Source organism: Otolemur garnettii, unplaced genomic scaffold, assembly GCF_000181295.1.
Source record: "Otolemur garnettii isolate 467f Iridium unplaced genomic scaffold, OtoGar3 scaffold00080, whole genome shotgun sequence".
NCBI classification, from domain to species: domain Eukaryota; kingdom Metazoa; phylum Chordata; class Mammalia; order Primates; family Galagidae; genus Otolemur; species Otolemur garnettii.
In genome coordinates this window covers 8,722,710-8,748,348 of record NW_003852475.1, presented here as the reverse complement: position 1 = coordinate 8,748,348, position 25,639 = coordinate 8,722,710, and the positions used below count along the sequence as shown (strand labels likewise).

The 25,639-nt window shown below is 34.7% G+C and overlaps 1 protein-coding gene across 1 annotated transcript in view; it reads left to right on the top strand.

The window, feature by feature from the left end:
• LRP1B (LDL receptor related protein 1B) overlaps nt 1-25,639 on the top strand; it is a 320,398-nt gene that overhangs the window by 202,745 nt on the left and 92,014 nt on the right. The window contains exons 34-37 of the mRNA XM_003794393.2: nt 189-308; nt 1,897-2,138; nt 20,360-20,583; nt 21,634-21,740. Coding sequence (XP_003794441.1) covers nt 189-308; nt 1,897-2,138; nt 20,360-20,583; nt 21,634-21,740 — 693 coding nt within the window. The remainder of the gene's footprint in view (nt 1-188; nt 309-1,896; nt 2,139-20,359; nt 20,584-21,633; nt 21,741-25,639) is intronic.

Below are 25,639 nucleotides of genomic sequence, written 5' to 3'. Positions count from 1 at the left end.
TAACTCACTAAGTCACAGACTTAATATTTGAAGGAGAAATGAAAGATATAGGAATAGGAAGTTAAAGTATGAAATGTAAATTTGTCTCTTTTTAGAAAATGAAAAGAATAATAGTGTGAATTAGATGTATAATGATGCTATTTTGAGCTCTCTCTCTCCCTCCCTCTTTCTTTTTTTCTTTTTTTTAGACCTTAATGAATGTTTGGTGTTTGGCACATGTTCCCACCAATGTATAAATGTGGAAGGATCATATAAATGTGTGTGTGACCAAAATTTTCAAGAAAGAAATAACACCTGCATAGCAAAAGGTAAGGTTATAAGCATTGTTGCAAATGCTATTAAAATTTTGTTGTAAATATTTTTATGGGGAAAATATTTTATGGTGAGTTTAAGCAACAGATTCATGCTTAACAATATAAAATAAATAACTTTTTAATGTTAATTAAATTGGTCAATAGATTTGTTATCATCCTTAATCACTTCTGGGATGGTTTATAGAAATAACTATCAAATACATGGTTCCTATTAAAATCACTTCATGTGTGAAACAACCTGTCAAAAGGGGTAAAGCCAGTGTGAAAGAATGTAAAATATCTGTTTGTTATCTGCTCTAAGTGTTACTAAGAAATTATTACACTATTGGGATAAAAATGAAAAGTCAAAGGTTAGCATTATAAGGAGAATGCAAATTTGAGTAAGAAGCCTAAAGATTTTAAAGCAAAATTATGCTTTCAAATTTGGAACTCCTCCACTTACCAATATCATTTTTTAAGAAGATTAAATAACATACATGGGTTTGGGGCTTTTATGGGCATGGATTTTAATGCTCATATATTTTTAATAAATAATATAGTAACTTTAATATTGTTAGACACAAGACATGACTGGATATTTTTAATAAAAATATTATTACCATAGCAAAACAACATGACATAGTGGATCAAGTGTGGGCTATAGTGTGAGATGTACTTGGATTTGAATCCCACTACTGCACCTTTTAGACTATGTAGCCTTAGGGAAGTCATTAAACTCTCTGAGCATCAGTCCCTCCTCTGTAAAATAAGGATAATACCTACTTTTTATGGTTATTGTAAGAAGTGAGAATAAATTATGAAAGGCTCAATACAGTGTTTAACACACAGTTAACATTCACTAAGCCACAGCTATTAAGACAATAGCCCCACTAGGAGTGATTTTATTTATTTTTGGAACCTATATAGGCTTATTCAATCTGTGTTTAGGGTTTAGTTAATAATTCAATTAGTATTTTCAGGATTTTCTTTAGGATTTTACTTGTCAGTATGAATATAACATTTGTATTTTATGGTAGGTGTCAAGATTTTAGGACAGAGTATTCCACAAAGCAGGGTTCTAGATAATTAGAGGTTATGGAATTTCAGTGTGATCAATACCGATTCTTTTATGTAATAAAATTTAGAAAAGCATTTAAGGTAAGTGGATATAGGAAGAAGACTTCTTATATCTTAATTTTTTAATTCTTAGACCAAAGTAATGATCACTCATAAATAAATGCTCAGAAACTTTTGAGGCTTGATGATTATGTGGAATAGCATCTGAATATTGAGAATCAAAGCATTTAGAACATAGTATTTTGAGACTTACCAAACAGTAATCTCTTTTCATAAAAAGGACATCTACAGATGCCTAATTTCTAGTCATAAAGAACACTTGCTATAGAAAAAGCTGTATCTATAATTATTGTAAATTCTTAGATAAATGGGTATCACAAATCCTAAGTCATGAAGACTGAAAGGTGATATGGAAGAAACTGTATTTAGAATAACAATTCAAGATAATTTAAAAGTACAATAAATAATTGCTTTTACATTGGTTGAAATTTACTTTATTTTTGTATTTTATCATAATAACCTCCAGGCTCTGAAGATCAAGTTCTCTACATTGCTAATGACACTGATATCCTGGGTTTTATATATCCATTCAACTACAGTGGTGATCATCAACAAATTTCTCACATTGAACATAATTCAAGAATAACAGGCATGGATGTGTACTATCAAAGGGATATCATCATTTGGAGTACTCAGTTTAATCCAGGAGGCATTTTTTATAAAAGAATCCATGGCAGAGAAAAAAGACAAGTGAACAGTGGCTTGATTGTAAGTAAACAATGTTGAATATTTAAAGTAAATACCATTGAATATTTAAAATAATATTGAAATATTTAAGCACTGTTGCGTTTAAAATAAAAATCTATTACAGAGTCTAATAATAATAATCAGTAAATATATTCAATTATTCCTCCCAATATTCTCCCCATATAGAAATTGAATATTTCTCTAATCATTTATTCTCATAGCTGTATATAATTTATTGTAGTTGCATGATTTTATGTTTTTGTTTTAATAAATTTGCCTTAGACATACAGTCTAAGAATGTCTTATGAATGAATGATACCTAACATTTCTATAACATTTTGTATATCTTAGTGTTTTATAACATGAACATAAGCCTATTTCATCATAATATGAGCGTGGGAAACATAAACTGTATTTTTATTTAGAAAGATGTAATGCTGAGGAAATTGCTTCATTTTTAATAATATGAGAAATATACTTCTGTTTTAGGTCCAGGGAACAACTCAGTCAGTAGTGTAAACGTTTCTTCTGACTACTGAAAACTATATTTTAGGAAATAGCAACATTGCTTGCTTGTTTATGATGGACATGTTGATTGTCATAGTTATTCTTTTTGAGAAAAATAAACAACATTTGTTTGGATTTATGGTTGTAGATTATTGCTTTTTGTTTTAGGGCATGTCAAGCTATTGTGTGTTTTATATTTTGAAGTAACCTAGGAGGAAAATGACAGATAAATACTTATTTTTATGGGGCCTGGCTTGTTCTCATACAACTAAAAAGTCAAGTGCTGTCACAGCAGGATGTAACTGAAGCTTTGCATTTAAAAAGAATCAAAGTTACCTAACTGGAAGTACTACTTTTTCTACCCACACCTAACATAAAGACTTGAACTACAGAAATACGGTTGGATGCAAATCTGAAACATATTTTAATTTTATCAGTAGTAGAAAGCAATAAGCTGGTTTTAAAAGAAGTTATTTTAGCTTTCAAGTTCAGGTTTAGATTAAATTAACAGTGAGTAGAAATCTACGTATACCAGAGTTGTTTCTTTAACTCCTATCCTCAAAAACAATGACTACTAACTTTTTAGCTCTACAACAAAAGTCTGCTCTGTGAAAACATTGCTTTTATATTAGTACTTTATCTGTTGCTAATGAACCAGGAGTATATACTAGGGAGTTACAGTGCCCGAGTTTAAATATTGTTCCCGTTGCGTACTAACCTTTAGCTTCTCTGTACCTGCTGTTTCGAGAGGTTCTAGTGAGGATTAAATCAATGTATTACTACATTAATTATATACTAACATTAATTGTATATAATTATATATAACTAATTAATAATTAACATACATGAATTATACCTAGAGTGTATATTAGTGTTCAACATTTCTTGATTAATAAGGAGTCTATTTAGATGCTTCTTATTAACAGTATGATGATGGTGTTTATTGTGATGATGTTAGTTGCACATTATCACATTAAATAGTATTTGCAAATTACTTGCTGGATTTTATAGTTGCTAAACATACTTACATCTTTACTTAATTTTGGTTTAATGTTTTAAAGAAAATTATTGGATTTTATTTAGTTTTGTCACTGGGAGGATTGATAGTTCTCTAGTGAACAGTGTTTATGGTGGGTCAAAAGCCAAATTTATTCAATGTTTGATAACTAACTTTTATTCTTATACTCAGAAATATATATACATATATTTTTATTTGAATATTATATGAATTCATTTTTATGTGTATATTTTATATATTTTTATCTTTAATTTCATCAATATGTTACAGAATTTTTCACATCTAATGGCTAAGCTGTTGATTTGAATAAGATATGAAGCTGCTGCCTTTGCTCTTTTAATGATAATGATAACTTGTGTTATGTAGATTTCCTGTATTTTATCCACCACTGTTTTTAGACCTGTAATTACTAACAGCATTCTCTGGGAAGAAAAATGGGTAAAAATAGGGTTACATTTTCTATCAAGGAGCCCATGTCATACTTATAAGGTTGGAGAACCTCTGAGCTATGCTGCATTCTAAGCCAAATTCCATAACAATTCCACCTAGAAACATTATTAAAAGAAACAATTTACTGGTATACTGATAGAGACAAACTTTTAAATTTTTTTCCTAAATCTTTTTGTAACCTGATGTCTCAATATTATAGTGACTAAATGAACCTATTCTTACCACGTTAATTTAATGAATAATGTGAATGCGGGAGTAATTAACCTAAGAGTAAGTCATATCTTTGAATCTCAGCTTACTTATCTGAACAACTACAGTATTCAAGTAGACAATTTCTAATGTTCTGTTCAAATAATATACATATATGATTACCAAAATACGTGTGACATATTATATGTCCAGTTGTTACCAGGACACTTTGTATTTATTCCTTTGAAATCTATCTTGGGTAGAAAGAATTGATTTTCTACCTTTATGAATTATTCTCCATATGAAGCATTTGGTCTTGTAAAAGTAACCCTTATCATCCCTGAACTTAGTGAGCATGTCATCTAATTCATTTTCTTAGTTATGACACAAATATTAAATAAGACTGACTCAGAGCTCCCCACTTCTTGGAAAATAAAACCCAAGATTTTTCCCAAGGGTGATTATGGTACATTAATTTTTATCTCTCAATCAAAGGCAAGCTAGAATTAAATATACTAATAAAGCTATGGATACTTTAGTTATAACCCAATTATCAATGAACCACATGGTAGGAATTAACAGAATGTGATAGCAGGATGTCATGAAAACATGTTAATAGACACTGAAAATATTGAAATACTTTTACCTCTGTAAAGGGTAGGAAATACATTGTATTCAAAATCAGAAGCATATTTATTATTCAGGAAACTAAATGTTAACTGAAGTCCATCCCAAAGGAAGGTAATATTTAATATAATCTCTTTTTTTTTAATTGTAAAGGGAATACACCTATGTAATCTGAAAAAATGGTTGGAATACTAATTATAATTATGAATTTACATTTCAAATACAGACTAAGTTATTTATAGTTAGGAATGCTTATGATTTTCCAGCCTCCAGGGCTGTACAAAATGGGTGTTTTTTTTTTTCCTTTAAGAAATTTAAATAATTTAAAACTTAGAAGATTGACATGATTTAATCTACATGTAAAGCATAAGGAGACTTCTGAATTTGAATTTTAGTAGGCACAGCACACTATCATAGTATTATGCAACAATTGTACATACTACCTGGGAAAATGCTGTGCAGAAAAGTATATGATGGCAACTACTATAAAGTAGGTCAATGTTTTGAAAATGCAAATAACTTTAAAAGAATAGATCACTTTTTTTTTGGCCACTAAAGATTAAATATTACTAAGCAGAACATTAAATGCTCACGCTTATCTGATTGACTTTATTTTGAGAAATGACTATAAGGTATTATTTTTGGCATATTGTCTTTTAGAGAATGTTCATAAAAAGCATACTCATAATTTTATTCAGATAATTATAACTCAAATATTTGATTGGAACGTTTTTCTCCTAAAAAAAATTAGCAAAATATCCATCTGAGTTATCCTTAATAGGTTTCAGTTTTTAATTGAAGTCCTAGTTATAGACCTCATAACCAATACTTGAGTCTGTGTGTATCTCTCTCTCTCTCTATCTCAGATTCTCTCTCTCTCTCTCTCTCTCTCACACACACACACACACACCCCATACACAAATACACACATGTGCATATGCCCTCACATAGAAGTATATGTGTATGTGGATATAAGTTCTAGCAAATACTTCAATGTTTTATTGCATAAAATTTGGGTAGTCACCTGAGTCCATTCAAATAAGTCAAACAAAAACAATCATTTATTATGGTTGCATTGAAAGAAATCTAAAACTATCATTTTGTGGCTTGATTGTTAATTGCATAAGGTAAGTTCTCAATAATACAAATTGACCCAGTTAGATAATTCTATAACAGTTGTGAACAATATTCAGAATTTTACTAAACATAGTCTTTTGAGACTATATAAAAATATGAATCTATAACTCATAATGCTGAGGACATTATTAAACAAAATGTATTACACATTAAGGTGAATCAGCTAAGATTAACTCATTAATACACAAAGGTTTATTTAAAACCTCTGCATGGTTGTTTTGTACAATAAAAATAACATCATAAGCAAAATCTTGCCTTCACAGAGTTTATATTCTGGAGAATAAATAAATACAAAAATTTCCAATTTCAAAAAATCCATTGAAGGAAATAAATAATGAACTAAGAAATAAAAATTCTAGTATCAGAAGTCATAGGATAAGATGATTAGTAAAGGTCCATTTGAAGAGAAAAGGTATGAGCTAACACTTAAAAATGAGCAGGAAATAATGCCATTATATATGTTGGATAATAATTTTACTTTTTATGTAAAGAATGGCTTTGATGAGGGAAGGACTAGAATAGAAGAAGACCACTTGCAGCTATTGTGCTCCAAGTTAGAGATAAGTTTCACCATTGTAGTCTCAGAGGAGATGAAAGGTGCTAGGCAGATGTTTAATGCAAAAGGTTTAGAAATTGAATATGGCAATTAAAATAGAAAAGACTCTAGACTGAGATCTAGATTGTTGGATTTCAGAACGTGATGAACAATGATAATAATAAAGCCTGGGTTCAGTTTTAGCCCTGTTAAGTCTGTGAAGGCTATGAAAGATCCAAGTGAGATATCAACTATTCAAGGCTAGATCTTGGATCACTGGGCTGGCGATGCATGTTAAAATATAAAGGGTTTATATATATCCTCGAAGCCAGTAAGAGAGTAGAAAGGAGGGAAAGAAGGAAGAGAGCCATGCTCTAAAGCAAGATTAAAATTATGACAAAGAATGGCCAGCACATTAAGAGAAAACAACAGAATATCGAGTTAACAACTAACAGCACAGTATTTTAAGGAAGAGATACTGGAGTCATATTTCTAGTGTGTTAAAAGCTCAAATAAATGAGGCAAATTTGCCCTCAAGCCTTCCTGAGCACAGGCACAGCTGTGATAGTGAGGTATGGGGTGATCCCTTGCTCTGGGTGAATGTCAGGAGAATAGTAGGTTCACTGTGAGCCTGTGACAGGAAGGAGGGCCCCTCTTGATAGGATCAGAAGAGGCAGTCAGCTCTGGAAGCTGCTCATACCTCCCTCTCTCAAAATTGGCAGTGGCCTCTGCCCGAAGGGAACCCTACAGCACCCAAATGCCAGCTCCCACACTGACCCAGCTATGGCAAAGTAGCAGAGGCAGCTCAACTTGCTGTGTGCTAGCCTACTAGGTTGGCTATGGGCTCTGGCTAAAATGCTCCAGCAGGAGAGGTGTGGTCATGCCTGGGAGAGTAGGTTCCTCTCAGAAGAGACAGGGAGCTCAGGGAGAGGCCTGTTAGTCTGATTCTTCCTCAGGAGCTGCAGGAGCTTTTGTCCTTAGGACACTCAAAGGCACTTGCTGGGGCTTTATATAGAGAAAAAAATAATCCCCAAGATCTGTGGAATCCTGGGTGTGGCAAGGGCTCTGTCCAAGGCCAGGAAGTTACTCCAGGCTTTAGAAATAGTCATGGTTTCCTCAGCAGCAGCGGACAGAGAAGGGGAGCTCAAAGAAAAGGCCCTTGCTCTTGCCTGGTATTGCAAAGGGCAATGGTGCCCTTTGCCCTGAGGGTGCCCTCTGGTGTATTGTTCTCCTCTTGGCCTGTCCTGCATGACCAAGCTCTGGGACACCTAGAGTTCCCTGGAACCCACTAGTCTCCCAAGGCTGCTGTGGTCCAAGTGGGTGCTTGGGAGTACTGCTGTGGATCTGGTGATAGAGAGACCCAGTGATTGAGATTACCAGGTTGGGAACACTGCAGGAGCATGGGAAGAGAAATGAGCTGAACCCTCGGTGCAGAACGACTGAAGGGCACCTCCGCCCCTCCCACAATCCTGTATCTGGCCGTTCTATAGCTCACCTGCACCAAAGGCTCATGCTTGAGAGCAAAGGCGGCAACTTCTGCAGCATTGGTGGAAGGAGGCTCCCATTCCACATCCTTTCTCAGGTTCTGGTGCTGCTTCTGCTCTGGGATGGAGACACTCTCTCAAATTATGGTTTCCTCTCTGCACTCATCTCTCCCACTGGTAAAGGAACAGACCCCCTCGGACCCTGAGTCAAAAACTTGCTGGTGCAGGAGAGTGGACTCCGTGTTGTTTCCCAGAAGTCTGCTATATGGGTCAGAGATCTGGGAACACTGCTGCTCTCCTGCCTCTCCCTGTTCTGTGGTTGTCACAGTCTAGCTAGGTGTTGGAACATGTTAGGACAGGCTGATCCCCAGGCCACTGCTGGGAGCTCAGGCAGGAGCAGGGTAGGCCCATCTCAACTTGGCAACTGGGGTGGGTGGCTGTGTGGGTTTACTGGCACCTGGGTCCTGCAGCAGGTGCTTGCAGTAGTGGCACTAGGATGGGCCCCTCTCACTGGTGGCCATAGCAATGGATGACTGTGAGGGTTTACTCACAACTGAGTCCTCCAGCAACAACACCAGCAGTGGTGGCAGGACCACACCCTCTCAGTGGTGGCAGAGGAGGTTGTGAAGTTTTGCTCACGCCTGGCTATTGCAGCAGCAGCAATGGCCGCAGAGTAACGGATGTGGGTGGGGTTGGGGGTTTGCTCACGGCTGGGTCCCTCAGCAACAGGAGCAGCAGAAGTGGCTGTAGTGGTGGTGTATCTGTTCTTAGGATGCCACACAGCACTTGGCTCCCTGCTGCCTCCCTGGCCTGGCAATGTTGATGAGGAGATGGCAGTGGTGGCGTTGGCCCCAGACAGCCACAGCACACTGGGGCTGGGCTCTCAGAATGGCACTGGCTTCAGGGCTCCAAAGCCTGTAGAACCCCCTTACACACACATCCCTTTAAAACAAGGCCACTGCACTAGCCAGCTCCCTTTGTTAGCCTGACAGCCTGTGAAGATAGTGAGTGCTTTTCATAGCTATGATTGTAAAGTTCATGAAAGGAATATGGACCCATAAGGGGCTCACCCCTTCCCCAAGTACAGATACATCTGGCCATGGCCAAGCAGGCTGCTGTCCTTCTGTCTCCTTTGCTTTCAGGGCCTTCACTCATCTCTTTGTTGAATCCCAGTGCTTTCTCTTAGATGATCTATCTGCAGGCGAATGTCTACTTTGTACTTTGGATCTTTACCATGGGAGAGGCTGTGCAGCCAGTATCTAGATAGCATCTTGGTCCCTGAATAATACCATTCTTTTTTGCTTTGTTTTGTTGTTGAAAACAATGCTTTAATGGTCAGTTTTAGGCACAAGCATAATTGAAATTTTAATAATAGACAGTGTAGACATTCCACTTAGTGAAAGTGTGAGATTAAAGAGTATTCAAACTTAATTTGGAATAAGTACTTTTAGATCACTTTCTGAAAGACTATTTTTTAAAATTTCAGAATGTTAGGGGGTACACATATTTTGTTTTCTTGCTTTGTTTTCATACAGATTAAGTCAAAGTTTTGAGTGTGCCCTTTACTCAAATGGTGTGCATTGTGTTTAATGGGTGTGAATTTACCCATCTCCTACCACCTGCTTGATTTCCATTGCGTTTTACTTTCATATGTGCACTTCAGTGTTAAACCAAGAATTCCCATTTTGGCACTAAGTACATGGATTTGTTTGTCTATTATTGTGATGTTTCCCTTAGAAGAATGGTTTCCAGTTCCATCTAGATTGACATAAAGGATACTAGATCATCATCTTCTCATAGCTGAGTAGTGCTCCACAGTATACATAATCCCGATTTTATTAATCCATCTGTGTATTGTTGGCCACTTGGGCTGTTTCCACATCTTTGCCATTGTGAATTGTGCTGCTGTGGATATTCAAGTGCATGTGTCCTTTCTGTAAAATGGGCACTTTTCCTTTGGGTATATGCTAGCAGTGGGATTGCTAGGTCAAATGGTAGGTCTACTTTAAGTTGTCTGAAGTATCTCCATATAATATTCCATAGAAGTGATACGAATTTGCAGTCCCACCAATAATATAAAGACTACATTTTTTAAGTGACAAGCAAGATATGAATCTGAACTTTTTCATTACTGCTGATAAAACCATAATCCCAATTAATGAACTTTTAAACTTTTACCATTTTATATATGAAGAATTAAAGGGTTTTTTTGGTTTTGATGTGCATTTTATGTACTATTAATGAGGTGTGAACATCTTTTTTATATGTTTTCTTAACCATTAAAATTCTACTTTCCCAAAAGGTCTCTTTATGACCTATGCTCATTGTTTCTTTACAGTGTTTTACTTTCCATGAGATATTTTTATGCACTTTTTATATACTGTAAATACTGAGCTTTTGCAACACACACCCAAAGTGTACATACATACACAACTCCTTTGAATGGATTTGCTTTGTTTATGACACTTTTGCCCCACATAGAAAATTTACTTTTTATGTAGTTTGATCTGATTGTCTTTTCTCTCAATGCCTCTGGACATCACATCATATTTCAAAAGATATTTCATCCAACACATGAAAATATTTCCTGCTCTTTCTTTTAATATTTTCTAAAACTTTATTCTCTTGCACTTTAGTTACTGATCTGTCTGAATAAATATGTGTATATGGCCTGATGTAAGGATTTAATTTCTACATCCTCCTCCAGTAATTGAGAAGACATTTCTGTTTTAGAAGGATTAGAAATGTGTATGTATATGGAGTCCTTATTCTATTCTTTTAACCTTTTCATAGATCCATACCCCATTAGCATATTTTTAAAATTTATTGTCTAATATTAGTATATCTTTATGTGACATATGATCGATTCCATTGTCACATTTATTTATTTTAAAAATTCTTGCATGTTCTTGCATCTTTCCATTTCTAAGAATTTTTAGAGAATATAATTAGAAGCATAAAGCCATTAGTATTAGATTGAGACTGCATTGTATTTAAAGAATAATTCGTGAGATGTCTTACTAAATCACTACCACAGAATTTCTAATAAAGAACCAATTCTAGTGTTCTGGAGCTTATAGTGAATCCTACATTATTACCCTTCCTTGAATAGGAAATATTTTTATAAGTATAATAAACTATATATGGTTTTTCTCAAAAGTTTAATTTTAGAGATAACTTTATTTTTGTTATAGTAAATGGTGAAATATTGGCTAACAGAAAATTGTGAATATGTGTTTTTTTCCTCAAACCTTAAAGAATGAAGTTGTTATATGTAGTATGGGAATTGAAAGAACAAGTATGAATTCCATGTGGGAATAAATAAATATTTATATAATGTTTACATAATGTTTATAGAAATATTCATGAATCGAGTTGGTGCTTTTCAGAGTGTGTGCTGCCTGTTTTCAAAATGTTTTGAACTTTCACAGTTTCCAGTAATTGGTATATTGAAAATTGTCCTGTTTCTATTGGAAATTTCTTTTCTAGTGGAGGTGCACTAAAGTTAACTTTTACTATGAAATCAGAACATAGTCTAAAGCTTTCAACATTAATGAAATATCACTGGTTGGCTATAAAGTTAACAATCTGTTAGGATGAAGGAGAGACTACTTTCTTCATGGGCCTTAAAATTATTTGCTTTCATGAGAGTCACTAAATAATGTAAAACAATTTCAAAATGATGTGGGTCCAACAGATAAGATAAAATTATCAAAAATTATTTAAGGAAATTCATGTGTTTTAAATTTCCAGAAAATCTTCAGAAGTTTAATGTAACAGACATATATGTATACACACTAAACCAATTTCAAATAGTAAAAAAGTACACATAAAAAAAAGTAAATCTCTCTTGAGTATCCATAGACTCCATATCCTTATGCTACAATCTGATTCTTCTTTCTTTTTCTTGATTGAGACAGAGCATCAATCAGGTGCACTGACAGAATGCTATGGTATCACAGTTCACAGCAACTTCAAACTCTTGGGCTCAAGCAGTCCTCTTGCCTTAGCCTCCTGAGTAGCTGGGACTACAGGTGCCTGCTACAACACCTGGCTAGTTTTTCTTTTCTTTTTTTTTTTTGCAGCTTTTGGCCAGGGCTGGGTTTGAACCCACAACCTCCGGCACATGGGGCCAGCACCCTGCTCCTTTGAGCCACAAGTGCCACCCTGGCTAGTTTTTCTATTCTGTAGTAGAGACAGTTATCACTCTTGCTCAGGCTGGTCTTGAACTCCGGAGCTCAAGTGATCCCCACCACCTCAGTGTTCCAAAGAGCTAGATTACTGGTGTGAGCAACTGTGCCCAGCTAAAACTTTCTTAATGGCAGTTTCCCTTCTGATTTTCATATGCATCTTTCTAAAAGTAAATTCATACATATGTAGTATATGAATAGCTCATATCTTATTTACAGTGTACATGTAGTGTAATGTTATGTTCATTTTCTTTTCCTTAATTTGTTTTTTTTTTTTTTTTTGGAGAAAATTTTATTATGTAGAGTGCTGTGGTGTTCATAGCAACCTCAAATTCTTGGGCTCAAGCGATTGATTCTCTTGCCTGAGCCTCCCAAGTAGCTGGGACTACAGGAGCCTGCCACAATGCCCGGTTATTTTTTTGTTGTAGTTGTCATTGTTGTTTGACAGGCCCATGCTGGGTTTGAACCTGCCAGCTCCAGTGTATGTGGCTGGCGCTACCGGCACTGAGCCCCTTAATTTGTCTTAATAATCGTAACTATATCTGGACAAAGTACTGACAAGCTCATTGCCAAAATTATGATGGGAAATTGTGGATATAACAATAAAACACATACATATATAATTTTTTTATTATAACTAATACACATTGTATCAAATTAATGTAACAGTAGTATATGTATTCTTTGTTTCTTGGCTTTAATCATATCATTTACTTTAATAAATACATAGCCTTTCACAACTTATCTTAATGTGAACAAAACCAGAGAACATAGATCTTAGTTAAACATTGGCTGAAAATCTGATTCATAGGAATACTGTGTGATATAATAGTCTATTAGGGAAAAATTGGTAAGATTTTATATTTTCAATAAATATGAAGAAAATTAGAAAATATATTTGTTTTACTAAATGTGAATTAGATTATTCCCTAACTTACACAGAGGTATGATACTGAATAATTTACTGTTAGGAAAATGGGTAGTCTTCTTGCTGGGACTTCATTTAATGATTAATTTAAGATTGGAATTATAACTAGAAATGTTTCCTGTTCTGTAGAAGAACATTTAGTTATGAGAAAATTTTCAATTAAGCATTTTATGTTTTGACTCTCTTGCTGCACTTAATTGTAAAGAACATACCGTTGCTCTAATACAGTATAGAAATGTGCGTCAGTAATGAATTACAGTGGTTTTTATTCTTTAGATCCTTTTTTTCTTTATTACTCTACTAAAAAACTATATTCTCCAGTAGTATGTTTTGTTTTAAGGGCCTGTTGGTAGGAATAAAGTATAATGTATGAAAAGTAGTTTGAACTTACAAATGTAGTATGTGTTGAGCATTTAAAGGGGTCCCTGTTACTTTATCTCAGTGAATGTCCCAAATGTCCATATTATTGGGCAAATCACTTTTTGGATTTTTTTTTTTTTTTTGCCAAAATAGTTCTTGAGAATTATCTTTTACAATTTATCTTTTTATCCTCAGTACTCAGTCTTTCACAAATTCAAATATTTTTGTCTTTAGATAGATCCCATTTTTGTTTACCTTTGTCTTTCTAAAACCAGGATTAGACTTCTCCATGGAGTCCATGAAATAAAGCCCCTCTGATTTTTCTAAATTCCCAAGTCATTCTCCACACCATAGACAAAATGGTCTCAAAATATTCATCTGATCCCCATAGCTCTCTATCCTTATGTCCTCCAAAACTTCAAATGGATTTCCATTGAAAAATCATTGGTTTAGGGTGGCGCCTGTGACTCAAAGGAGTAGGGCGCAGGCCCCATATGCTGGAGGTGGCAGGTTCAAACCCAGCCCCGGCCAAAAACTGCAAAAAAAAAAAAATCATTTGTTTACAAGCCTCTTCATGATTTTCAGCCTCATTTCCCACTTCCATATCATTACACACTTGTGAACACACACATACACACCCAGAAACACAAATTTTTGTTCCAGCCACATGTAGACCATATTTCAGTACCAAGAATGCAGCTTTTTCTCTTCACTTTAAAAATCTTCTCACGTGCTAGTTCCTCTGCCTCCCTTAATTTCCCCCAATAACTCCCAAGGCTCCTTTACTAAATAGAAGTTACCATTTCTATGGTATGTTATTATTATCGTTTTCCTTGAGAATGATCTTGGTCTCATTGAAGCATCAGAGATCTTAGCCTATGTAACATATTTTCAAGTTGTCTAAAGGCCTAAGTCACCAACTGTTGACATTTGAAGGGGCACGCTCACAGAGAGATTAACTATCATTTGAAGAATATCAATTTTATGTCCAGGAAGTAGCCTATAAGGTTACCTTTGTTATTCCAGGTTCTGTTTGATTTGGAAATTTGAGTGTTAGAATTTACTATATTTAAACACATACATGTGTACTCATTCTGAATAAACTTGGGGGATGAGAGACATTGAAATAAAAGAACCAGTTTGTGTGTATATATGTGAATGGCATACACACACGGGTCACAACAAAAGTTTTGGGACAGACTCTGCTACAGTGCATTAATTCACTTCCAAGAAACATAGTTGACAGCGTCCTTTCTGATTCACTTGTGCACATTTCAACTTGTGTAGCTTATCTGGGTTGCTGGGAGGGCTTCATTTGTTTCTATCAGTGTGGATTCTTTTATAGTTGTTGTTGAAAACTCCAGTGAAAGCCTTTTTATTTATTTTTGATAAAAAATAATCAGTATATCATACAACATTCAGAAAATAAAAGAAAAAAATGAAATAAAGGAGTAAAGTCACTCTCCAATTAAATAAAGGAAAAGAGTGCTAATTCTGTCTCTTGGTATTTATTTTTTCTTTCCAGACTGCAAAAAAAAAAAAAAAAAAAAAAAATCAAGTATTTGGTCTATGTGGATTTTATGTTTGTGGTTTTTGTTTTTCTCAAAAGTTTCATAATTGCCCATACACACATATATATCTATTATATGGTCCAAAATTCCTGCTTATCCATAAAAAATAATTATGGCAATACACTGTCAACATTTGGTTTTTTGATTTTTTCAATGTGTTTATTGCCGTCTTAATTCCCTCTTTCACATGATTTTGTTTCTTAAGTAATGGATTGAAATCTAATGTTTATGAAGAGGCTAAGTACACTGATGTGAAATAAATTGGGCCAAAGCATGTGAGACATAGGTGATAGAGAGAAACTAAATACATCCTATTTAATCAGAGAACAGCAGATGATTAGCTCTGCTATTCTTGAATGCTGACCTGGTTTTAATTAATTAATTTTTAAGCAAAAACAAAAAGTTTGAATTTGTAAAGTGATATGTTTATTTTAAGTTAGAATCTACTTAAAAGAGTTTTTTTATTTAATTTTAACTTAAAATTAGTTTTTACCCTCTCATTTTGCACTCTTTGTTCTCAGGTAACTGTGAAGTACGTTTCATCTCAGGTAACTGTGAAGTACCTTTCATATGTTATGCTTGTTTATACTTAATTGTCATTCAATTAGAGGAATGTTGTAAAATTGCCACCACAAACACAAACAAATTATTTACTTGCATGACACATATACTTAAGGCTATATAAAATGCAGACTTACCGGAATTGGGCAATATTTTGAACACTTACATAATTTACTGTTTAGAAGCTAATGACTCTCACAGATCATCTTTAGATGATCAAAGTCAGATCCAAAGTCTTTAATTTATATGCCATATAGAGAAAGTAGGACTCAGTCTTAACCCAAGTTGTTCTGATTCCAAACTTAGAATGCTCTCTAGTTTTTCATTATATCCTGTATCTGATAATGTGAATGAAGGTTTAGAGAACCAGTTTTTATATTTGTGGAGAGCAGAGGGACATCAGAAAAAAATAAGTACAAAGAACATTGAACATGATAATAAATGAGTAACAAGATCACATACCATATTGAGTTTGTAATTCAAGAACAAATTTGGATTTTTTAATTAAAAATTATATATTTTTATTTGATTTTTTCCACCTTAATAGGAGTTACTAGTTGACATGGTTCCAAGGTAGATCAGCATAGCCTTATAATTACTCATATTGAAATAATCTCTTCTTCAGAATAAATCATAAATAGAAGCCAGAGGTTTCATCCCTGAGTAGTTTTTAAATCTCTTACATGTTCTAGATCTAAATATCACTTTATTGGTTCTTAAAGGATTTAGCTATTGCTAGATGAGCTTTTTGATTGACATATGATATACCTGGATATTTTTATAACATTACTCGGTCAACAGAACTTAGTAATATTTAGAACTTGTGTAGTCATCATTTTATTATTTCCCTTTCTTGGTTTAATATGATTCCTATTATGTGGACCAAAATATAATAATATTTCATTTAGTATAATATTCACACATAACATGTACACACACAAAATTTATTGAGAATGCGATTCTTTTTTTGTCTTAAGAGAATTACATCAGGAGAACTTTAGTAAAATGATTCAAAATTTCTGTTCTGAGACATCTATCAAGATGAAAAAAATCATAAACAAAATATGTGACATCACTTCAACCTATCCTTGTGTTAGATTTTCTTAAACTATATTGATAACTTCAAGAATTTTATTAAAAAAGAAAGCAGAAATTTCCAAGGTTCAATATCAAATGCCTTAACTCTTTTCCCTTTTATAGGTTTTCCTCTTTCCTGTTTTAAAACACCAGTGCCTTAATCTTTAGTTTACTGAAACGTGTGACAGATACCTTACATACCAATGAAGGATAAGTCATTAACACTAGTAACCTCTAATTTTGTTACAATCAAGCTGTCAATTATTTCTGTAAGATTTAAGGATTTTATTCATTTGACTAATACATCTCTACATAGAAGAATGCCTCAGGCTTCAAACTTTCCACTGTGTATTTAGGGAGCTTATTAGGAAAGGAATAGTCTGTCTAGACAGAAAGCAGTCAAAATTTGTCTTCTGTTTCGTGCAACAATATGAGCAAAGCCTTTTGTTGTCAGGGTAACCACATATGTCTGCAGGCTCTTAAATATGACACATTAAATTAGTGCCTCTATTTCATTGGCCTAGATTTCTAGTGAAATAACCAAAGGGGTAAATGAACGTTTTATGTTTTCTTCTTCCTTCCAATCTGGTGCATTTGTTTGTTTTGTTTTTTGTTTTGTTTTTAACCTTTTTGGAGGCAAGCTTATATTTCCCATTCTGTCTTCCATTCAATTTCCAGAAGCACTTTTTTTTTTATTGGTTTTTCAACTTATTTTTTTATTTGCCTGATTGATTATGGTGCCTCTCCATAAATTATCTGATCTTAATATTAAGATTCCATAGGAATTTCTGCCTTTCACCCTCCATTCAATATAAGTCTCTTTTGTATGGCTAAACAAAAATTCACAGTCCTGGTCAAGGTGTGAGTAACAGAGATCTTGGGAATTCAGTAGTAAAGGTTGTTTCCTAATTTAGGCATAGGTTACCTGAGAGTAGGATGATACTGTTGCCCTCTTTCTGTTGTGATGGAGATGATTTTATCCTCTTCTCCTGCTTATCCCTCTCTTTCTTCCCCTCATCTTCTTTGTCTTTCTTTTTGTTCTATTACACTCTCCTTAGAGTTAAGGATCAATGAGTCTTTAGTGTGTTGTGAGTCAGTGAGGATGAACCCCTGGGAACATCTGCACCCCTGCCATTATTCTCTGAGAATTATCTTGTCATTTATATCTTGACTTTAGGTTGAATTAATTGTGTGAGACTATCCTTTATCCTGTACTCTCACTAATTTAATTACTGGAATGACATTAGGGATTCCTGGATCCAGGACCCAGAGAATAAATTATACATATTTTATTGACTCTACAAATCATCAGCATCTCAGCATGAAAAGTATGATTTTTCCATTTTCCTAAACATGTTATTTACCCTAAAAATAATAGGTGTAATAGATAATAGATGTAAGTTTCACGTATTATTTTGGAATTCACCATTAGTAGAATCTTCATCAGTCTGTTTACTGGAAAAAAATATCACTAAAAAAACTTCTCTGTGCTCTAATAACATTAGGAATTTGGTTCCTTAATTGTCAACACCCCAGATTTTTAGAATGGAATAATAATTAGCCTTTTTTGAGCATGCTTGGAATACGATAAAAACCTAAATTCAACAAAAGTTGATCTTTTCATGAAATATTTTATATTGTATTGGAAATCGTTAGGATAAAAAATCAGATATATAAGGATATGCATCTGCTATAGAGAAAATAGGTACTTTTCTATGCTCAAGCTAGACAACAGGCATCACATTTTTTTCTATGCTAACGGTTTGTTCTACTGGTGTTAGAAAATTATAAATATGCTTCAACAAGCTTGAAACAGATTATAAGGATAATTTTCCCATTATCTCTCATGTGTATAAATTTATGATTTACACTGACATGCACATGCCATTTGGTGGGATATTTACTTTTCAATGATGCCAAACTGAAAATAAAAATATACTTAGGTTAAATGACACTGGAAAATTATTTCAAAATGCTTTTGGGGGGGGGTTGGCTAGGATAGATATTTATATCTAAACATGTAGGAATGTTACTTATATGACATTTCTAGAGCACACTTTATTGCAGACTACTTTATGTTTAATTCAGTTATCTATGAGATATTACTGTGTATGTGGATAATGTGCATTGTTATTGAGAAATAGAATACTATACAATTTCAACATTTAAGTTTTAAAGCAAAATAGGTTAAAATACTGAGAAAAGGGGCATTAGAAATTATCTATAGGTGTTGTGTTCAGTTTAAGCCATATTTCTCTTCTTTGATATCCAGTAATCACACAGCAAAGAGTGATTTTATTTTCTGTTCCTGTGTTCTTTTTGAGATGTTGTATTTCTTCTTTTATAATCCAAGCCCACTGCTTAATAAAATATGTTCACTACCAATCCACATAAGAAGCTATCATGTGTTAACAACCCACATTTCCACTGGTTGCCAGGTCCTAATGATGCTTTTACACATCGACTACGTGTCTAGTTGTAATCACCTTCAAATGATTGTTTCTATTCTTGCTATATTACTCCTGGGAAGGTCTTCTCATTTTTGGTTATGCACAATAAACTGGACCACATCAAATTAATTATTACACTACTTCCTGCTTAAAGTGATCAATTGAATTGAAGGGCATTATTTCCCTGGCTTTCTAGCCCAAATGAACTCTATTACCTTTGTCTTACAGTAGTTTGGTAAAATACAGAATATTAAACAGAAAATCCAAGGTATCAAATGTAAAATAAATGACAGATACTGTGACTGTCCTTCAAAGATGTTAAACTATACCATCTCTCTGAAAATGTCTACCTGTACTAACATATGTGTTTTTTCAATTTTTAAATTAAATTGTGTATGGTGAGGATATAAATCTTTTTTATGTTACTGAAAAGTTTTTTTAAAAAGTTTTCTAGCTACATTTATGCAAGCTAAGTATATATATACACCTTAAGAATCATTAATTCTATACCTGGGTAAGTACTCAAATGAATACTATGAAAAACATGTACCAGAGTATTTATGACTCACTTTATGAGTATTTATGACCTGAAACTATACCCAAACCAAGCATACATTATTAATAAGAAAATAGTAAACAATAACATATTACTAATTGTAACTAAAATATAATTGTTATGTATTCATAAATTCAAGTACTACCCAGCAATAAAAAGTATTAATGACTAACACACACAAAGTATGGATAAATTTCATGGGCATGATGTTGAGCAAGATAATTTCAGAATAGAATAATTTGATTCTACTTACATGGATTTGTTTCATCTAGTCTATGGCATTAGACATCAGAATTATTGTTACCCTCAGGGGAATACTGAAGTAGAAAGATTGCAGCTGAGTCTCTTGTGGTTCTGGAAATATCCTAACAGGGTTGTGGTTAAACAAGTGCAGTCAGGTAAAACTCCGATAATCTGTACACTTTAGATTTGTGCAGTTATACTTCTAATGATTAACAATAACATTAAGTATATTTGGGGGCATCGAGGTAACAACAACTATGTTCCTATGATGACCCCATATAATCTCAATGTATAGATACAGAAAAATCCATTAAATTCCTTTTGAAGCTACTGTGGTATATAATTTTGTTTTCTTTTAGTGTCCTGAGTTTAAAAGGCCCAGGGACATTGCAGTTGACTGGATTGCTGGAAATATTTACTGGACAGATCATTCTAGAATGCACTGGTTCAGTTACTACACCACTCACTGGACCAGTCTGAGGTACTCTATCAATGCAGGGCAATTGAATGGCCCCAACTGCACCCGACTCTTAACAAATATGGCTGGAGAACCTTATGCTATTGCTGTAAATCCGAAAAGGGGGTAAGTTAATGGCTTGGTATTTTTTAATTTCTTGATACAAGTATACATTTTTAGAGATTGTGCACTAAATTTTGTTTTTGTAATGAGTGCTCAGTGTGTAATAGATTAATGTGACTTCTGAAATCCCTGCATTTCTCTTTCTTTATGAAAGCATGTTGTTTTTTTCCATACCAAATGATGACACAAAATATATTTTTTTCTTGAAGTTAACCATACTATACATTCAGTATATGTGTTTGTATATGTGTATGGTATGTTTATATGTGTGTATTGCATAATAACAATACTCATGTTATAAACACATAACCACATTATTAATCTACAACTGAATTTTCAAAATATTAAACATATTAAATGTAATATATTCATATTTTTGTCTATTTTTGATAATAGGAGATGAAGGCACATGTATACGCCAGCTTAAACAATGTAATACAAACATTTCTTTTCTTTCACTTGGAGATGTAAACCTACAAGAAATGACCAGAAAAGAAATAGGAAAATGTTAAACAAAGCTCCTAATCATCCATAAAGTGGAGTATTAGTTTCTAATAAAAACAGACAATTTGTACTCAATTTTTAGGATTATGATTAGGCAGTACTTTCTAATTTCAGTTTGATAAGAAACTACTTCTCTATCAACAAAAGTATGTTGATGCAACATCTATAGTAAAATAATTATTCTATCACCAAAAGGGGAAAGTTTCAAGAGACAGCAATACTCTTCTTCTGAGATTTTAAAAGGATTTTTCAAAATTAAACAAAGTTTTCAAATATTAGTGTATATAAATAAGACTTTGATTAAAAAGTGATTCCCAAGGCCCTCTATTGGAATATTGGATATTGCATATTGGACACTGCAATATCCAATATTGCAGTTCATTGGACATTGCATGCTGTATGTTTCAAGTTGGGTTCAGGGATCTACTTTGTAAGACAGTCTGAGGGTGAGGCTAATGCACATGATTTGAAGAGTCACTGCCTTGGGGATCAGAGTCAGATTATAACAGTGTCATTACCAGGTTAACATCCTTGACCTACTCTCTTCAGAATGATGTACTGGACTGTCATTGGAGACCACTCCCATATAGAGGAAGCAGCCATGGACGGTACTTTGAGAAGGATCTTAGTACAAAAGAACTTACAGAGACCTACAGGTATGGTATGTTTCAGACACACTTTAAAATGTGGAGCAGGATGCCAAGCATTTTAATGTCAACAATTCTTGCTAGTTTTGTGGGCAATATAATCATTTAAACAAGCAGATAAAATAATTTATAGTATGATTTTATGGAAGTCATTAGCATGTTATTTTCTGGCCAGGCATGTTAGTTCATGCCTATAATCCTAGCACTCTGGGAGGCCAAGGCGGGTGGATTGCCCTAAGCTCACAGATTCCAGACCAGCCTGAGCAACAGCGAGAGCCCCATCTCTAAAAAAAATAGCTAGGGGTTATACAAGCACCTGTATTCCCAGCTACTTCGGAGGCTGAGGCAACAGAGTTGCTTACACCCGACAGTTTGAGGTTGCTGTGAGCTGTGACTCCATGGTACTCTACCAAGAGCAACAAAGTGAGACTTTGTCTCAAAAAAAAAAAAAAAAAGTCATTTTCTATTTTCCCAACTTTCCCAAGTAATCTCATAACATAACTGACAGTAGGATAAGGAAAGTCAGGTCCTTGTCTTACTGCTACTTGTGTTATGAGTTTAGGTTATGAGGTCATTTGAAAATTAACTAAGTTGTAAGGCTATTAGTAGAATTTCATGTGCCTGAAATTTTGACAGTTAATAGCCGCATTTTAGAGTATCTTGAAAGCTATATGTTAATAATGTTGGGATATTTGGTAATATTCCTAGAGGATGAGAGATCAAATGGACAAAGAGGTGGCTAAAAACAGTTAATTCATGTGAAAGGTTACTCCTTGTCTTTTCCTTGAGCACTACCTTCATTCTGGCTTCATTCTTCCCCCCAAACATGTGATCTAAGTTATTCCTCCAAATGACTCATACCTTTAGGACTATTCAGTGAAGGCAGAATAGGGGCCAAAGACCCCATTCTTGGCAAGGGAAAGCACACCCAGGAAAAAGGGAGGGATGGAGAAATAAACTGAGCAATGTGGAACAAAGAAAAATCAGCCAGTTTGCCTTTGAACAAGCCACTGTTAAATTTCTTATCTGAGCAGTTTCCCAGAAGCCTGGCCTGTAAGGTTTACAGCTTCTAACTTCCCTGCTGGGTCTGTGAACACTCTGAAGGAATAATGGCCATAGAGGAAGCTGTGTGCAAGGCCTGGCAAGAAACATTAACTAGGCCATCTCCTGCCCAATTAACAGTCAAAGCAATTGCCCCTTGTGGAGATTTGTATTTGGCCTGGAAAGAGATCAAGGAAACAGCTCAAGCCCTGAAATATGGGTAAAAGGGCTTATATCCCTTACCACAGAGGAAGACCCTCTGTGGTAGAGATGAGAGAAAAATTCTTTTTCCCACCAATTCTTCAGAGGAGATTGATACCAGTGGTGTTTTACTCCACAGTGAACTAGAGGGTTTTAACACCCCCTTAGGAATCTGTGTGTGTGACCAGAGACAGGAGGCTGCTCCCACACAAAGCTCAGGTTCCAGATTTCTCCAGACTGCTCAGACCCTTAAAGTTAATGATTATAGAAACAATAGGAGCTGATATGCTTGCTCAGAGAAACTACTAACTTTGTGCCCTTCCTCAGCGTACCTTCTGGGCTAATGACAAAGTAGTCTTTAGTAAAAGCTGAGTGAAATAAATACTTGGGGCCACTCACTGGAACTCCACAAACAGGTGTTGCTTCCCTGTGTTCCCACTTTTGAAAACTCTATTCTATGTGTCTTGTCTCTTTGTTTCTTGCCATTTCTAACTTTACCTTTCTTCAGTGGATTGCAGCCAGTTCCATAGGTCTTAAAGGACCGTGTCCACCAGGCAGGACCCCAGCAGTTCAGGAGCTCAGGTCTTTTCTGCTTCCATGTTCCTTCTCTTGGCATTTTTCTCCAAGATCCCAGGCAACAGTAACCTTCCAACTTTTGTCTCCACAACTAAGTTATAAGGTCTAACTTTAACACTTATTCTTTACTAACATATTTTCAGGCTGTAGGAGTCTCAGGAATTCTGTGCCACCCATCATACCCATTATACTCCCACCAGAAGGACAGACTACATTGTCAGTAGCTCATATTATTTAATAATTGTGCATCACAATGTATTTTGTAGTTTAAATTTATTTATATTTCACACATGTATTCTTATTGACTTTTAATGTACCTTGTCCCCTTTCATTCATCTAAATTTTCTTTACTCTTTATGAGGAGAAGCAGTATTGGAGGTTTATTCTATTTGCATAATGGGGTCTCTATTCCATGATTTAACAAATACTAATTGAATACCCACAACGTGCCAAAAATTGTTCCAAATGCTCAAGAAACAAGTTTCTGTCCTTGTGAAGTAAGTTCCAACTCCCATAAAACAATTATCTTTCTGAAGAGGATATAGTTCTTATATAATGTCAGATAGTTATAAGTGCTATATAGAAAAAAAAATGGCTAGTTATGACTATTATGGAGAGTACTAATTTAGTTATAATTACCAGAAAAATTATCTCCAGAAAGGTGATATTTAAGGAGAGACCTAAATAGACGTATAAGCTATGTGAATATGTGAGGAGAGAGCTTTCTAAACATAGACAATAGTAAGTTCTGTGTTAGGAATGAGCTTAGCTTGTACCAAAACAACAAGGTCAGTATGCTGAAAATCACAGAATCAATTGAGGAGAATGTAATTTATGAGGGTGGCAAGGTGACGGGAGCTGGGGACTCATTGGTAAAGACACTCCTGAAAGGTATTGAGAAGGTGAGTGCCAGGATCTGCTCAAATACAGTTTCACTTTTTAAGTGCTTTGCATTTCTTTTTCTAACTTTTTCATTTTTGACTACTTTTAGACTTATGGAAAAGTTGCAAAATTACTAAAAACATCTCTGATGAGAACATTTTACACAACCATGTGTTATATACTGTGTTTTTATTTTAAAGAATGACTCTGGCTACAGTTTGTATAATTGCCTATAGGAAGCTACTGAGAGGTGTGCTTAAGACAGAGATTCTTGTAAAGGTTATTCATGGAGGAAGTGCTGTTGAGGAGAAACCTATACAGGATGGAAAGACAAGGGAAAAGGATCTAGTAAACTGTCTCAGGTCAAGTCTATTCTTGGCTTCAGCCACTGGGGTTGTGCTTTGGAGCATCACCTCATGACAGGCAAGGGGCTCAGCTTTTTATATGTACCTTTACTCATTGATTGGCTTTTGGGCTGTAAAATCACAAGTGAAGCTGCTCCAGTCAGCTGAGCTCAATTCTCTGGAGAAGGAGGGCACCTGTGAGCACTCATCAGCTAATGCACCTCTTGGGGAATTAGGACCCATGCCTAGTTAGAAGACCTGGGTGGGTCAGAGACCACAGAGTCTCTGACAACAGGCTTAGTGACAGACACATATATCTAATATCTTCCATGTGTAACCACTCTGCTCAGCAACACTATGGGTTACTTTGTGATGAACATAATGCAGTTCCTTTTCTCACAAAGTTTATATTCAAGAAGGAAAAGAAAGTGAGTCTTGCATAGGACTGAGTATAGCTTTTGCAAAATGTTTCATAATGTTGTCAGAGGTAGGAAAGATTATGTCCAATACAGAAAAACTATGTGAAAAGTGTCACCTGAATGTGCTTGAATGATAGATAGGCATTTGAAACATGGGCAGATCATTCATCATGAGGAAATTTTTATAAAGAAATAAGACTTCAGGGCAGCACCTGTGGCTCAATGAGTAGGAGCCACATACTGGCCCCATATACCAAGAGTAGGGGGTTCAAACCCAGCTCCGGCTGAACTGCATCAGCCAGGCATTGTGGTAGGTGCCTATAGTCCCAGCTACTCGGGAGGCTGAGGCAAGAGAATAGCCTAAGCTCAGGAGGTGGAGGTTGCTGTGAGTTGTATGATGCCATGGCACTGTACTGAGGGGGATAAAGTGAGACTCTGTCTCTAC